The 17,164-nt window shown below is 41.8% G+C and overlaps 2 protein-coding genes across 2 annotated transcripts; one reads left to right on the forward strand and one right to left on the reverse strand.

Annotated features, from left to right (window-relative positions):
* Positions 1–6,380: 6,380 nt before the first annotated feature.
* On the forward strand, positions 6,381–10,055 carry C922_04020 (CAMK protein kinase; the record flags this gene model as incomplete). The annotated part of the gene is made up of 1 exon (XM_008819605.1): positions 6,381–10,055. The coding sequence occupies one exon, from the start codon at positions 6,381–6,383 to the stop codon at positions 10,053–10,055; it is 3,675 nt and encodes a 1,224-aa protein (XP_008817827.1).
* A 3,276-nt stretch (positions 10,056–13,331) lies between these two features.
* C922_04021 (histone H4) lies at positions 13,332–13,643 on the reverse strand (the record flags this gene model as incomplete). Its single annotated transcript, XM_008819606.1, has 1 exon — positions 13,332–13,643. One exon carries the CDS (start codon positions 13,641–13,643, stop codon positions 13,332–13,334), a length of 312 nt encoding a protein of 103 aa, XP_008817828.1.
* Positions 13,644–17,164: the final 3,521 nt, after the last annotated feature.

Below are 17,164 nucleotides of genomic sequence, written 5' to 3' on the forward strand. Positions count from 1 at the left end.
GTGTGGGCGGATTGGGGCCCACCCACCACTTTCCGGGAAAAATGAAAAAGGGAGAAGGAGAAGAAGCAGAAAAAAAGGAAAAACAAAAATAGGACAAAAAAAAACACACACCCACCCCATGCATCTATGTAGACGTATCAACTCTTATAGAAGCAATATTCCAAACCTTCTCTATCTTTTTCCTTTTCCTTCCTAACCTGGTCAAACGTGCACTCTCTTTTTGCAGTTTTTTTTTTCTTTTTAAGTCCCCAACCCCTATCACACGTTTCCATTTGTTTAAAAATAAAAGTGTGTAAAATTTATCCTCCCAATTAAGCTCTACATATCGTCCCAATTTATGTGCATGTAGTTTAATCTCCATAAAAACATGGCATCGTTTTTTGAATTGCCACGTTAACCCTTATTAAGCTTCTTTTTTGTTTTTACAAATGTTTAGTTTTTTTTTTTCTTTGCTACTCTGTGTTGTTCGCTTTGGACGCTAGTTTGTGCCCTTTTATCTCTGCTTTCTTCTTTTTTTTTTTTTTTGACTCCCATTAAGCTATTTTCAATTTTCTTATTTATCACTCTTTTGACGCATTTTTGTAAAAAGGCAGCCGAGCAGCCGCACGGTGCGGAAATTGCTCCTTTCAGTTTTGTGGAGTGATAAATACGTGATGGACAGCAAGGGGGGAAAGTCCATTAGAGAACACTCCCCCTATTTTGTCTCCTCTTCTTCCCAATTAGCACTTCCACCTAAGGCGAAAAAGGAAGGCAAAATAGTTTTTATGACCAGATGGAGGGGATTTTCACGAATGGGGAAACATTTGGAACCTTTGGTCTTCCGCACTAAACGCGCGAAAGAAAAGGCCTTAAGGTTAACAGCGCCACTACAGATGCTCCCAAAATAAAAACGTTTACAAGGAATAGCACCACCGCGTGTGCGAAGCACTTCCAACTTTGTCTCAACGGATCGAAATGAAAAATATAGAAAATGTAAAAAATAAAAAAAAAAAAAAAAAAAAAGGCAATACCTTGTAAGCACATACATGCACACACAAAACAACCGACACGTCTACTCCATGTCGCAAAAACCTGTTGCTACCAATTTAAAAAGGAAAGGGGAAAAAAGAGGAAACATACGCGATTAAGCTAAAGAAATACTCCCTAAAATCATGTCACATGATTTAGTCTTAAGAATATTGTTAAAATGACTTAATTTTTAACGGGACAATTGTCCTGACACCTTGTGATGAACCTTTTTTTCGGATGACATAGGTGCAATGAACAGAATGGGGTCCCCAACCCCTTCTTCTTCACCACTTGTTAGCCGCTCAACCAAAGGACCACTTTTTAAAATCGAACCAGCAGAGTAACACATCCAGAATTAAAATGACGCAATCGTGAACCAAATAAAAATTATCTGTGATTAAAAATTCTGAGTAAGACGCAAAACTTGCTTTTCCTGTTGGTAACTTAACAGAAGGGGAAAAATCATCCCGACGTTGCTTCTCGGGGTTGTTCCTGTTTTTGCTCAACTGTTCATATATTTTTTTTTCTTCTTCTTCCCTTCCAAATGGGTGAAAAAAAAATGTTCCCCCTTAATGTCAAATTAATGTAAAACATTTCTCTTTATAAATGTCCTTTTCCTCTTTATTTCTACATCCGCAATTTTTGCACTTCAGATTTTTCAAAAAGGAAGAAACTGATTTATCAGTCCGTTTAACCATTTTAATGTCTGGCTATGTGGGGGGTTATTCCTTTTTTGCACATTGGTAAAAAAAAAAAAATAAAAAAAAACGCCCCTAATATTGCTACGCATTGATTTTATTTTCACTTCTTGGGAAAAGGGGATCTGCCAAAATTTAGACAACTAGGGAATGCTTAAGTGACAAGAATGTCTAACTCCGGGGTATGTACATGCTACACTTACTATGTTTGCAAATGTCCCATTCGTTTTCCTCTACGTGAAATGATTGTTCACTTTGTTCATTTTTTTTTTTTTTTCTTTTTCCTCCGCGTTATAATTACACAGTATGTTTTTATTATGAGCACGGTAAAAGAGCATTTTTACGACTCGAAAAGGGCCTTTAAGCAGAAAAAGCAATCGAGGCCCATTTTTTCTATAAAAAGACATAGTGTCGAAATAGAGGCCTGGTGTCTTATTGTACTTTACTGTAACAACGGAATAATGGCAGAATAGCTGGTCACTCACTTGTATGTCTTTTTCAACGCAGCAGGTGGATTAGTTTGAATAGCGAGGCTAACCGTTGCTGCCACGTTTGCTTCGCATGTTCTTCATTTGTGGCAAATTCCTGCAATGTGAAGTTGCTAAAAAGGAATAACATCTTTTACGACATTTTTACGCCTCTGTTCCCGCACACCGAACCAATTTTAATGCTCGAACAAGGCCACGCGCTTTTTTCATGTTCAGCAAAGTAGACATTCATCAATTCTGCTCCTCTACATTAGCTTTTTTTTTTTTACAACGCAGCTTTTAATTACGCCCAATAAATACGTTGAAGAATGCGTACAGTACACACATGGGATTGCTTTAAAAAAAAATTCTCACCGTTCGTTTTGCAATTACATGTGTTGAATGCATTTCCCTCTTTTTAATTTTTCCCTATTGTTCCATCTCCCATTTCGCTCATCCCCCTCGTAGTGCAGCGTTTTAACAACTCCGCGCGTACATACACTTGGGTGAAGAACTTTCTGGGCACACCTACATGTGCACCAGCGTGTGTTTCCACTGTCCACGACTTTCGTCTGGGTGACCCCTCCCTTAAACGATTCTTCATTTGAATGTACACGCATCGTTGTATTTTTTTTTTTTCAAATGCGAACTCATATTTGCACTTCTTGCATATGAAGAAGCCATTTGTTATGCTTTCGAGCTGCTTTAACTCTCCCCCTACATTTTGCCCTTACTCGGTTTATCCATTTCGAGGTTAATCGTTCGTTAATTTTTTACATCCACTTTGGTTCGGCCTCGTCAACTTCTGACAGGACAGGAGATACAGCATTTTATTTTGTACGTGCGGGTGGAAATTCTGCTCTTGGCATTCTTTCCTCCTCTCTTTCATCTAAGACACGTGTGTTTAATGTGACCGTTGCATTGGCTCCTCTGTTCTGTTTTTGTCCCGTTTGCCCTGTTGGCCGCATATTTTGCGATGTCCCTTGTACGTAATGCAAATTAAGAAAAAAGTGAAACACAGAGGGAGGACCATCTCGTGGTGATTAACAGCAACATCAGCAGGGTGAATTCTGCAACGATTGTGAAGCGCCCATTTTGACGCGATAAATTTGATGAAATAATTTTAAAATGTAAAAAAAAAAAAATCAAAAAAAAATCGTTGAATGTACAACCAACACGTTCACATTTGCCTGTCTATTTTTTTTTTTTTAAAAGATAGTCGTCTGTGCGGAATGAATGTTATATGTTCATCTGGCCAAACCGAGTGTCCACGGGGAGTACTGTATATCCACAACGTTTTTCGCATTTTTATCATTTTATTTTTTCCTTTTTTCCATGTGGAAATACCGCGGCGTGTATGTATTTACGCGCACCTGCATCTGCGGCACGAAGTAGACATTCCGCGTGTTCGAAAATGTGAGGAAGCGATTTATCCGCCATTCATGCGTCATTTATGCTCCATTTTTGCGTCTATTTTTCCTTTCCCACATTGTACTCACCTTTTTCCCACTACACAAGGTGCATGTGTTTCCCCCGCGCAGAACTCACATGCATTTTTTATGTCCTCACACGTGTTCACACAATTCACCATTTGAATGTGCGCTTAACACGTGAATAACGTTGTCTGTAAAATTACGCGCGTGCGGAAAGCTGCGGCATGAATGTTTTATATTTCACCTGTTGCCATTTGCCTATAATAAACATATACGTTTTTTTTTTTTTTTCGCCGCGGAGAAATTTCTCGTTTGCCTCCTGTCTGCAAAAATTTCCCTGTTTACAACATCCCCGTTTTTGTTTTTTCCCCAAGCGATCTGCTTAAATTGATGACCATTTGGCTTTTTGCCACTTCACATGTTCACCACAGACGCTTTTATAAAAACGCAGTTGTTTTTTTATTCAAGGGGGAGGGCAGGAAAAGTGGCATTTTGTGCATAAATTAACATTTTTTTTTTAAAAAGATAAAGTATGTTCGCTCCACCACATATATAGTTCGTGATTGGGCATCGTGGCGCAGAGTTGCGCAAACATTATCGTAATTTTCTTTTGTCGTTCCGACGGGGCATTTTTTCTTTGCATATGCATGTCTGCGAAAAAAAAAACTTTTGAAATTTGTAGGCCACTTGGCGTTGCTTGATTGGCCCCTTTGCAATTTTCGATTTGCGGTTTTCTCCACCCATTTTGCCACCCATTTTCGACTGAGGCCCCTTTTCAAAACCACGCCCTCTATCCGAAGACCACTAACTACTTTAATTTTTATGCGTTAATTTTTTCTTAATTTCATAATTTGCCTTCTTTTTCATTTTCCCGATTTTATCTTATTCCCACATTTTTCTCCCTTCTTCTCTGTCTTACGATTATGTGTACTCTTTCAAAATTATCGCTGTTCCGGGGCATCATTTAACTTTTTTTTCCCCCTCTCTTCATACTATCACAGTACATTTTGGTCAACCAGAAAGGGTAAGTGATTATTTTGTGGGGCTTATGCCTCTTTGTAGGTTTGTATGGTGCTATGGTTGACCGTCTGTAAATACATATCCGTACGGGCACATGCATAGGGAATATACAAACACACTCGTAGCGCCTATACGTTGCCTACATGTTAGTGTGACCCATATTTTACTGCATCGATAGTGACAATTTTTTTTTTTTTTTTCTATTTCTCCTCCTTCCGTTTTATGCTAATTTTAGTTTAACCTAGTGAACTCTTTCTTTTCATAGAATATTGTTCCAAAACGCTCAAAAAAAAAAAAAAAAAAAAAACGTTTTCCTTAACTGAATTAAGAAATATATGGTTTAATATTTTTTTCCATTTTTGTACACATATCACTGTCTCTTTTGCTGAATGAGGAATACACTAGCTCAGACGTGATTACTGCCCCGGCAAGAGGGAACGTACATGCATGCGTACATACACGCGTACAGCATCGCCGAGGGCGCATTAATGGGGCGTTAGGGAATATAGGAACATTGCACCCATTAGCGTGTCTATACCGTGCTTGTCTCGCCTTTCGCCTGTCCTCCATTTCCCACAGCTGCGCACTCCGTTTGTTCTTCCCATTGTATGCTTACTATATTTGAAGAATCAACTCCAGGGGTACGTCCCCATGTATGTGCTGTACCTCCAATGGTGTAATCCCAAATCAGACATGCTTTAAGTGACATATGTACTTGGACTTCTAATTACTATTTTGCATGGCAAATTTTTTTTTTCCTTTTTCTTTTTTTGTTACCTCAACATAAGAGTGGACTTAGGAGAATACACTTTTTGCAAATCCTCCGAGGCAAGCTTAGGAGGCCTAGCGCACCGGCTGTACGCCTACGTATCTCGACCTGTGTACCAGCACTTTTTTTCATTCCAACCATGTCCGTAGTCACGCGAATCGATTCCTTGCATATAGAAACGTAGTAAACCCCGTTTTTATTTTCTGTTTTTCACGCAAAAGTTGGCATACCCCCCGCATCAGCCGTGGCAGTAGCGCGCCCGAAGCAGCAGCAGCACCGATTTTAATGAAATAATTTCCCCCCCTCCTGTTTTTTTTTGTCTTCCTCGCCGATAATTTCATTTTTATAATCGATTTACCAATAAACCATTTTTGTCACACGAGGCTGTGGATTACTCGAAAGGGGAAAGCAAAAAAAGAAAAAAGAAAAAAAAAAAAGAAGCTGTGTAGTTTTCCGTTCCTTTATTGTATACATTCTACATTGTGTATAATTCTTCATACGTATTTTTTTACGCTAAGAAATTGACGGACAAAATCATCTGAGGAAAGCACTGTCATTCTACCGCCTCCCCCCACTGCCGCTTACCCTTTCTTTTGTGAGTGTAGATATATGCATGTATGTACATGGGTATACCTTTGTTCCTCCAGACGCCAACAGAGGAGTTTAAAAAAAGTCACGTGAAGAATAATTCTCTTACAAAAACCGTAGATAGAACGGATGTACCATTTTGTAAAACACAGGGGAATCTTCTGTGTGCTGCATTTCATCAGCAGTCGATCCTTGAGCAAGACTGAACAGAACTCCTCCACTTGTACATGTTAGGTAGAGAGCAGACATCTTTCTTTCGATTGGAAGAGTGGGAGTCGCTTCAAAGCACACATAAATTCGAAGGGTTTAGACCATCCGTTAACCTGGGAGACACAACGACCTACACGCGTGCGTGTACATAAGTCTACTTTTCTTCGCCCAACTTCTCGACCCCACAATGGAGAGCAACGGAGCCGTCCAGGAGATCCCAGAAAAGAGGAAAAAACGAAAAGTCGCCGATCTGGACGCCTGCGATGTAGGCAGCACCAATGTGGGTACCAACACAAGTATCAGAATTTGTACCAATCCGAACTCGGGTGCTCCCTACCAACATCGAAACAGAAAGAAAATCATCAAGCTGAAGAATAGGAAAATAGAGGACCTGTTCGTCATACGGAATTTCCTGCCCATATGCGAAGAATTCCTCGTAAAGCACCATGAGAGTATATTTTCAAACTTGCTGCCAAAACAGGAGGAGGAAAAGGACAAGACAAAGGGAAAAGGGAAGTCTTTACAGGCCATTACGAAGGGAGAACCCGGACAAGATGAATCCGAATTAGATAAGAAGCCGGATCAGCTGGAACAAACCAGGGATCATAAAGGAGGCGAGACCAAGGAGAAGGAATGCGTTAGGAGGAAGGCGAAAAGGAAGAAGAAAAGCAAAAGTGGTGACGAGTTGGGAGCGGGAAGCCAAGGAGAGGACCACTTGGGAGAAGGAAGCGAAAGTGTAGACGACTTGTGGGATGGGCCCCCGGGGGACAGCGAAAAGGGGTCTGCCACGAATGGGTCTGCCACGAATGGGTCTGCCATGAACGGGTCTGCGCCGAACCGCTCCCACTCAAACCTCCACCGAACCAACCTCTACAGAAAGTACGCGCAACATACGAAGCAGTGCCTCAGAGAAATGGACCTCCCCTTCGACAGAGCAGTCCTCCTAAACGTAGTAGACAAAGAAGACAACACAAGCAAAATAATGAAAATAGTAAATAAAAAAAAAGTCATCAGTGCATTTGGAGATACATGGGAGTGCATGATCGAGCACATCATATCTCTAAAGGAACACAAGAATCTGATGAAGATTTACGACATATATGATGACGATAAAAATTTCTATATGATTATGGAGAAGCTATATGGGAAGGAACTATTCAATTTTCTCGTTTATAAGAAGCAGGTCAAGGAGAGTGTGTGCAAGTATATACTTAGCCAGATTCTCCAAGCCGTTAATTACCTGCATCACCATAATATTATCCACAGAGATATAAAACCGGAGAATCTCATGTTTAGAAATAAGAAGAGGAAGGATAAAACGTATGAGTATAACTATGAGTTAGTTTTAATCGATTTTGACACATGTCAGTTTCTTCATCCCCCCAGCTTGGGTCGCCTCCCTGGATTGTCTTACCCTCCTGGAACCGCCAACCTACGTAGGACCGTTTCGCCATCTTCCAGTACAGAAAGGAGGGTGACGCCCAGCGAGTGCGCCAAGATGTGCAAACATGGAGAAGTAAGAAAAATGGAACAGAAGAAGGGTGATTCTCCTGGGGAGATGCCAAAGGGATGCGTGAAAAGTTTTAGTGAGAGAAGGACAAAGGGAAAGAGCACACACGAGAGAAGCGGGACATCGAATTTGTGCCAGCACTCCGGACGCCAACAACCACGAACCAAATCCTCCTCAGGGAAGAAACACATGAAGCTTGTGGGCACCTACGGATACATTGCCCCTGAGATCATTAAAGGATATAATTACTCAATCTTGTCCGATATGTGGTCGATAGGAATCATTTTCTACATTCTGATGACGGGCATTACCCCCTTGCCCATGTGTCTAATGGTGAACTACAAAGACACCAAGGATATTATTTTGAAGAAGGAAAAGAAAGGAATCAATTTCAGCTTACTCTCGTTTAATAGCTACCCATTGGCAAGAGACCTATGTGAGAAGTTGTTGCAGTTCGACCCGGCTGAGCGCATGCCAAACTCTGTGATCGCATCGCATCATCCCTGGTTAAGATATTTCAATATTCTCGGAACAAACATCAACCTCTGTGCATCTGAGAGAAAGTACCTAACACCTTCTCACCTGAGTCAGAACACGCTGCATGACGGACCTTACGTGAAGAATAAACGACCTCGATATGGGGACAGGAACTGCCATGTGATCCTCCCATACCATATGCAGAAAGAAGTGAACCTTAAGGAAGATTTACCCCCCTTTCTGCCCCTCTCCAACGAGCAAAGATACTACTACTTCATCAACCAAAGGATAAGAAATTACTACGCAGTGCGCAATGGCATCCTCCCCCATCCAGGATTGTCTACCTCCCTCGAGAGGTTCTCATATCTGCGAGGGGGCAACCTCAGCGGGGATAAGGTATCACTTTGTGGCGACACGCTGCTTCCTTGTGGTGACAAGGTCATTGCCACGTCGTACTCTGTGGAAAACGACTTTGAGGGAAAAACCCATGCGGTGAATTATTACCAGGACAGGGACAGCAGGCACCCCCCGAGGATATCCCACCAATTTGTCAAGAGGCACAATGCCGCTGACCATGACGGAGACAATTCCTGTGTCAATCCCTGTGACATTACCCGTGACGGTGGCCGCTTACACCCCGCTGAGGGAATGGCATCCGTTCGACACGCACAGAAGATGAGAAGGCCACAGCAAGACGAAGAGGAGAAGAAGGACGAGGAGGATGAAGAAGCCTCGAGTGCACAAAGGAGACGACCTCTTCGCAGAAAAGCGGGAAAAATTTTGACAAACGTCAAGGGGAGAGTCACTGGTGCGGCTCTCCACGGGAGTGAAAAGGGAAACTATGGCACCGATCATCGATATATTCTTACTCAGCAACATTTGCGCAGTCGTGATGATGATCGCCCCCTCACTGGAAGCCGTGATCCCATTTCCCTCCACCCAGATGAAGAATCCACCCCAGACTGCAACAACTTTGTAGACCTCTTCGAACATTTAATCGAAAAGAAAAAAAAAAAATTCACCATGACAGGGAAGCCATTGGAGAAGCTCCCTTCCATTGAGAAGCCTTTTCCCGATTACTACGTACCGAATGATGAACAAATCGATGGAACAAGAGACGGGATAGGAGGACTCCTCAAGCGAAAGGAACACACCACCACGGAAGAGGAGAAAGATGTGGAATACATACGAACGCAAAATGTGTCCGAACTATTTTCCTCCCCCCCGATGTGCATAATCCCGCAGAATGATCCTATGAAGATCATTCAGATCGACGAGGAGTATAAAAGGGCATATGATTCTGCTCCACCGAAACGGGTTTACGTACCAAATAGTCACCTCGCCCTTCCACACAGAGGAGAGAAACCCAATGTAATCCTCGTTCCACAGAAGCTGTCTCCCTCTCTTCTCCCACTTGTATACCACCACTGCAACGGACTAAGAAACAGTATTGTTCTAAATGATAAGGGCCACCTAACAAACAGCAGTGATGACCTCGTTGGCGTGATCAACAGCGACAGACATTCCAACACCTACTATGCCAATGTGGCGGCCAATGCATATGACGACCCTTGCAAAGTGACTAACCTGTACGAGACGTCCACCAGTTTGAATGAAGCACAGGAGGAACAGGTGACTCTCCAGGAGGGGCAAAATAATGGCATGCATAGTCAGCACGACGGGCTTAACGCCAAATTGGCAAGAACTGGCACCAGAAGTAAGGTCTCTCAGAACGGCGCCAAAAGTAAGATCCCTCAGAACGGCGCCAAAAGTATGTTCTCACAAAATGGGAACATGCCACCAATATATGTCAACTATCGCAGGGCCAACAAAAATAACATCGAAATCGTTCCCACTATGTTCAGACAAAATTAACTGCAATTTTGTAAACAGATTTAAATTGGCTAGTCATACTGCCCTCTTCGACAGTGGCAACCCAGTTATTCTACTTCACAGTTGGAGTGTTCCTCTAGAGTAAAATCAAACCAAGACAACACTCGGAATGACTAACGAGTGGCGGACTGTGGTTTAGACAGGGTCCCCCCCAGTTTTTCCATTACGAATGGCTTGTAGGAAAGGACACCAACCTTTTAACCCCATGTGTTGCGTGAAACCAGGGGATGAGAGGTGACGCGACGGAGAAACGATGAGCCAGCGAGGTTGCATGGGCACGAGGCAGTGGTGTTATGGGGTGGACATACAAAGCCGGAGCGAAGCAAACGAAACCAGATCTCTTGTTTATGCACAGGGGTGACTACCCATCGGGGCGAGGGCAGAAACAAACACGGGTGTGTTATCAAGCAGTGGGAAGGGAGTCCCCGAGCGACGGGCTTCCTTCCGTGTGCGCTTTCCAGGATGTGCTCTCCTCTGTGTTTCCGTCCCAAGTTACTCGCCACCCTGCAGAGCGATAGCACCCCAGCAGGGTATTCACGCGCAGCTGTCTCTTCCCTTTTTACGAACAGATGGTCAACCACGTCTTAGCAATGTGACCGTAGGCTATTTGTTTTACTTTATTTTATTATTTTATTTTTCTATTTTATCTCATTCTTTTTGGGGTGTTTCAAAAGTTTTTACCGCAGTAGGAAGCGAATTGTCCATTGTTGTTTTCTCATTTTGCGTCTTTTCATTTTTTCCGATTTTATATTTTGTCTTTTAGAGTCTGTCCTAGCTACATGCCGACCCTGCTTTAATTGCGCCTCCCTCGCGCGCCTCGCCTTTTGTCTCGCGCATTGTTACCCATCCGCACCAGATAGATGTGTATATATAGCTAAGAAAGCAGATAACCCTGCCTGATCCCACCTCACTACACTTGTGTGATTAAACTTGCATGTCAAGTGCACGTCCCCCCCTCATAATGGGTTCTTTTACAATCCGAATGAGTTAACACCCTTTTGGCCCCAAGGCCACTTCGTCTTCGTGTCATCTGCCTGACGTCGTGTCTACGCGCGTGTGTTGGGTAAGCCAAGGAGATACGGCTTGTGGAAATCTGCACACCGGAGCGCCTTCTCCAGATGGTTCTTCTTAACCCCTCCCCTAGTTTAGTTCCACGACTTGTTTTGGCAGCACACACACGAGTACTTACGTACGTGAGTAGGTACGCCATTCCTTGCTGCCTTTTCCCCCCACCCGCCCTGCGCACTTTTTTCTTTTGTCCTGAAATTTGCCTCCCCCGTTGGATTTCCACCCGAGTGTTGTTCTCCCATTGTGTGACCGTGGCCATACAGCATGACAACCCCTTGCCGTTTCACCTTCACTATTCAACTTTTCTTCGACTCATTTTATGGAAGATCGTTTTATCTCCCTTGCCCTCTTCCCATTTACAGAAGCGTGACAGAATTTGACATGCTCCTTGTACTTAACCGTTTGGCACTGTTTCGAGAGTGACACTTTTTTTTTTGTTTTTTTTTTCTCCTCCTTTTTTTTAAGTTTTTCCCTTTCTCCTATTTTGTACATTTTCCACTATGCAGGATTTTTTCAAATGGGAGCTACAAGAATCCCCACTATAAAGGTTACAAAGGTATACCTTGGGAGGAGGGGCAGCTAATTCGGTATGCTTCTTCTCCTCCGAACGCCTCCCTACCCCGTGGCAAATATTTAGCATAGTTTTGTTATCCTGGCCCTTTTAGGGGAAACTACAAATGAAGATAACCGTAAACCCCATTCTGGGTGTGTCCCCTCAGTTCCCCTCTAATCGCGAAAAAAAACAAAAATCATGGCAGCATATTTTTTTCTCGTAATTCACAGCGTAACTCCTTTATTGTCACAAAAATTTGAGTAGACAATGCGGATCGAATTGGTAGTGTATTCCTGCGAGCCCCGCACAAAATGGGTCAAAGGGAAAGAAGGGCTCCACGTAAGAAAGCGCAGAGTGACGAGTGACAACATTTTGTGTCATTCCAGAAATGCGTATGGTTTACTCAAAATAATTCTTTTTTCCGTTGCGCAACTGAGAGGGACTATGTAAGGATGACTTTGCAAGGTCTACAATTAAGAAGGTCCGTTTGCACGATGATGGCTCTACCATGAGGGAGCCCCTCTTAAAAGGAAGAAATGGGTAACCCTGAGTTGGAGGAAGAAACGCCGATTAGCGTAATTATTGAAGGGGTGGGGGAGGACAAACCTGAAATAACGATGACACGACTCGAAAATAAACCAACTCTATAGCATTGCAAAAAGGAACACCCCACACTGATACTCGCGTATAAAATGGGAGACAGCCAGATGGTAATCTTCCAATCCGCTCGCCAGTTACTAAGTGTCATCCTGAACAAGAACTTGTTTAAATTCTTCCACAATTTTTCATTTTAAATTTAAGCTACATTACTTAAAGTTACATACCTTTCTGCCTTTGGGGCAAAAAAAAAAAAAAAAAAAAAGAAATTCTAACGTTACATGCAAACAGACATCTATGCACTTTTCTTCCCCATGACAAATGGGAAATAACACCATACAGTTATAGTTGCAAATGTGTGTACCAATGAAAACAGGTTTAATTATTTTATAGACTCATCTACAATAAGTGATGAATGGCTTCTAGTGAAGCCTGAAAAAAAAAAAATTCATACTATTATGTAAAGATAGATTGCATACATAATAGTCGTATGAAAAAAAAAAGCAAAAAAAAAAAAAAAAAACTAAATTTTAGTTCTTTCTTTTTTTCTTCTTTTTCTCTTCTTTTGTTTTGTTTTCTTTTTTTTTTCCCTTAAGATGCATTCGCTTTATTGTAAACTTCGATGTGTCTTATGTAAGAAAAATAACAGTATGATATAATAAAGAAGTTATGGGGAACGTTACATCCTGAGAACTTTGATATCCTTGGTTCTCTTTTTTTTTTTTACGGTATTTTCGATACCATTTTTTTTCGTTTTATTTTTTTTTTTTTTTTATGCACATATTTATTTATGTTACATTACAACCGTGTGTGTTCATTGAATGGTTTCCTTTTTCCGCTCCTCGGATGGGACGAAAATTGGTAATACCATTTTTAACACAATCAGATTGCAAAGTTGTATAAATAAATAAGGCAAAAAAATAAACCTTTTTTTCTTCTTCTTCTTTTTTTTTTTCTTCCTTCTGTGGGTCTCTTTTTCCTGAAAGATTGTGCTAAACTGGGGTTGTTCTTCTTCAGTTCCCCCTATCGAACTGTCACATTTAACCACCAAAACCATATAATGTTCTTCCCTGTCTTTTCAAGGAGTACACAATGTCCATAGCAGTGACAGTCTTTCTCTTTGCGTGTTCAGTGTACATGATGGAATCTTTAATGACGTTCTCTAGGAAGACTTTTAATACTCCTCTGATTTCTTCGTATATTAAACCGGAGATACGCTTCACACCACCTCTTCTGGCCAAACGTCTGATGGCTGGTTTGGTGATACCTTGAATGTTATCTCTTAAAATCTTTCTGTGCCTCTTGGCTCCTCCCTTTCCCAATCCTTTGCCTCCCTTTCCTCGTCCTGACATTTTCGCTTAAATTAGATTATATAAAACTGAAAATTTTCTTAATTTGGGGAATGTAAAAAAAAAAAGTGTATTATATGATTTATATTTAATTTATATATATTTTTTTTCTTAATTCTTTCGAGATTTATTTTAAAAAAAAAAAAAAAAATATGAGCAGTTCAGAATATTTTTTTAATTATTTTAAAATTTTCATTTGCGGCCATTCGTTTTTAAAATTTTGAGATTTTTGATTTTTTTTATTATCATTTGGGGCATCGCTCTCGGCGCGCTAAAATTGGCTCATTAAAAATCGGCCCGTTAAATCTGGCTGATCATTTGGTCGTCACTCAGCGCACAAGTTTTGAGATTTTCTTTTTTTCTTTACGTATCGTTGCGCTACGTTACCGTCACGTTTTGATTTTTTTTTTTTTCTTTTTTCTGTGCATTCTTCTTCAGCTTTTTTTCCGCGTATGAGCAGAGAGTTCGCTCTGGGTTCGCGGCCCGGAAAGCTCGTATTCCTTTTTTTTAAATCAGTTTTGAGTCGAAACGGCTGCGCTGCGCATATAAATATACATAAAATGTACGTACATGCCGCGTTCGTACATTTGCCGTTCACGCGTCGTACATATATATATATATATAAATATATATGTATATATTTTTATTTCTCCTTTATATATAAATGCCGCCTGCGCTGCCGTGTGCCGTACACTTCGGGATAATTGCCCGCACGCGTCAACTGCGGCAGGAAAGAATATACAATTAACCGCATTCGCATTGCTTGCACATACGCGTATGCAATATTCGTATATATAAAAATACTTTGTACATACATACGCATACGTCTTATGCCGCACCCCCTTGCCATCCCATGCTGACGGGGCGAACGAAGATGCTACGAATGCTCCCAATTTATGCCAGCGCGCATGGCATATGCGCATAGTACGCGCATATAATATACATATATATACATGCATATATATACATATATATACATACATGTATATATATACATTTATATTTATGTTTGCATACCGAGTGGACAGTGTCACCCGCGCAACTATTGGACATGAGGCGCACGGCGGTTTGCGTCATATACATATCCTAAGCATCTACGCACATAGGCATATAATACTACGCGACTGTCGCTTCGAGTCGTGCCATACCCCGGCAGTTCCAGTCAACCAAAATATATTTCGAAATGAGCAAACACAAACTGCCATATGTATAAGTGCATGCTTTCCTGCCAAATTATTTGCGCCAAAAGTGTCAAAGGGTGCCCGTCGTGCGTCTAGTGTCCCGGCAAGGAAGTCATTCAAAAGGGATTTTAACGTACATCTCTCAACAAAGGGTATCTCTCTCATGTTCGTCATTTCGTGCACGCGCCATAATAACTCTGTAGTTCTCCCCTCTGCTGACATTTATTCTCATTCCCCGCGCACTCGCCAAGGTAAATTTGTTTTCCCGAATTATGCGTCATCTCACTTGACCCCATTTTTACGCTGCACTTGAGGAAGCAGACCAAAAGTTCCCCTTCTCCATGGGCTGAATGAGCCAATTTGCCCATTTAAAAAAAAGGTAAAGCAAAAGCATAAATGGAGAAATCTTTTAATTTCATGCGAGTGTGATACGAATTTGTCACGCCACAACTGGTACATGTTCATCGAGGGAAGGGAGCACCACTTTAAAATTTTCCTAATTTTGAAGAGACGGCGAATCTAGGTAAACCGTAAGGGAGCACATTTTAGCAGCAGACACTTTTCCATGTTTACCATCCGCTCATATCAGCTCTGCCATGGGGTGGTTTCAGTTCACAATTGTAAAAAGATCATTTTTGGGGGCGATAGGAGTGCCATCGCTTTGCACGTTCATATGCCGTTTGGTGTCTTTACCACCCCAAGCTTACTTTGTATATTGGTCTGACGCACTATGCCCATAGCTACCCTTTACCATCTCAGCCTCTGTGCGTGACAACCCTTCACTTTTATAACGCGTACCGAGAACAAATGTTGAGCGGACAAAACTGGAAAATTTTCCAAGTGACACGTGGTGTGCACCACCATCCATTTAGACGTAGCCAATGTGTTCCATGACCTACTGCGACGCATTTGTAATGTGTGTCTTCGCCCGGAAAAATACAAACTTAATGCTGATTTCCATACGGATGGGTGGTTCTTTTCTTTTTTTTCCTTCTTTACCGAAAATATGCCCACATTTGTTTGTACGAACATGATTTTATTTCTCCCTGTGCTTACTTCCTGCCAAATGAAATGGTGTTATCACTTGGAAGGCGGAAAAAGAGTCCTACACATTTATAATCATACATGGGGGTGGAACGCGGACAGAAAGACGAACTAACGTACCATCGAATGATCGTTCATTTATGTATTAGTCTGTTAACCATAGGCAACTGCACAATTACGCGCGACGTTCGCATAAGAACATAAAGTGATCGGTTGGAAGGATTCCCAAAATGGAGTGGCACAAAAACTTCCTGAAAAAATTATTTTCCGTCTTGACAATGGTAAAATGTGCCACAAAATGGTGGCATACAATTCCAACTCGTTGGAGTTTACTTCGTTCCATTTGTTTTCCCCAACGTAATTTTCCGTTCAGACGCTTTGGAAAGAGCGGCGAGTTGGAACACTGTGTAATGCTCGTCATCATAAGTACGTACAAATTTGGAATTTTTTAAAAAGGCCGCTTTCTTTTCCAAGTGCTGGCGAAAGGGTACACGCCGCTATACTATCCCCCATTCGCCGCATTGGATGCAAATCGAATGGAACAAAATCGAAGGAACAGGGCGGAAGGTACCAAGCTGAAGGAGCGAACAGGGGAATGGCTTTTTTTTAAAGTCACACACGCGCAGTTTGGTGACGTAAACGAGAGTTTCCCTCACATTTAAGTCAGCGCGAGTTGCGTAGAAAAATTGCGATCAACCCTGGGGAAGGGTGGAAAAGATAGCTGCTTTGAATTAAAGGTTCACTGGCAGGCAAATTCCTCACGTGCATATGTACGCGCAGATTTATAAAAATCGCCGCAGCATTTAAACATACGCGTAATGCTCATACGTATATATACATGCTCGTACATGCGCTGTGTGAGCGGCCCAGTTGTGCTCCCCCTCGTGCGCAGTTATCTGCACACGGAAAATATACATCCTTCCAACTCGCGCTAAACTACCATTTCGCCTTTTTGATCAGAGGAGCGAAGCGCAGGGGGGAAGGTGCATATACGTATGTACATACATCCGTATGTGTATTGCGGATCAATTTCCCTGGAGGGGGCGATTTTTGGAATGTTAAAAAAAATATGAACCGGTCAGGCGATAAAAGCGGAAGAGCGATAAACGCGGCAGGGTGATACAAACTGTTATGCCACAGGAACGAGCTCTTTCTTGCCCACACCCTCCTCCGTGTGTGCGCATATATAAAATAGCGAAACGTGGAGACGATTTCTCCTTTCCTGCATGTGCATACAAAAAAAAGTATCGTTAAAAAAAAAAAAAATTCCATATGCTATTTTATATATATATAAATTTA

Source organism: Plasmodium inui (genome assembly GCF_000524495.1).
Source record: "Plasmodium inui San Antonio 1 unplaced genomic scaffold supercont1.19, whole genome shotgun sequence".
Lineage (NCBI taxonomy): Eukaryota > Apicomplexa > Aconoidasida > Haemosporida > Plasmodiidae > Plasmodium > Plasmodium inui.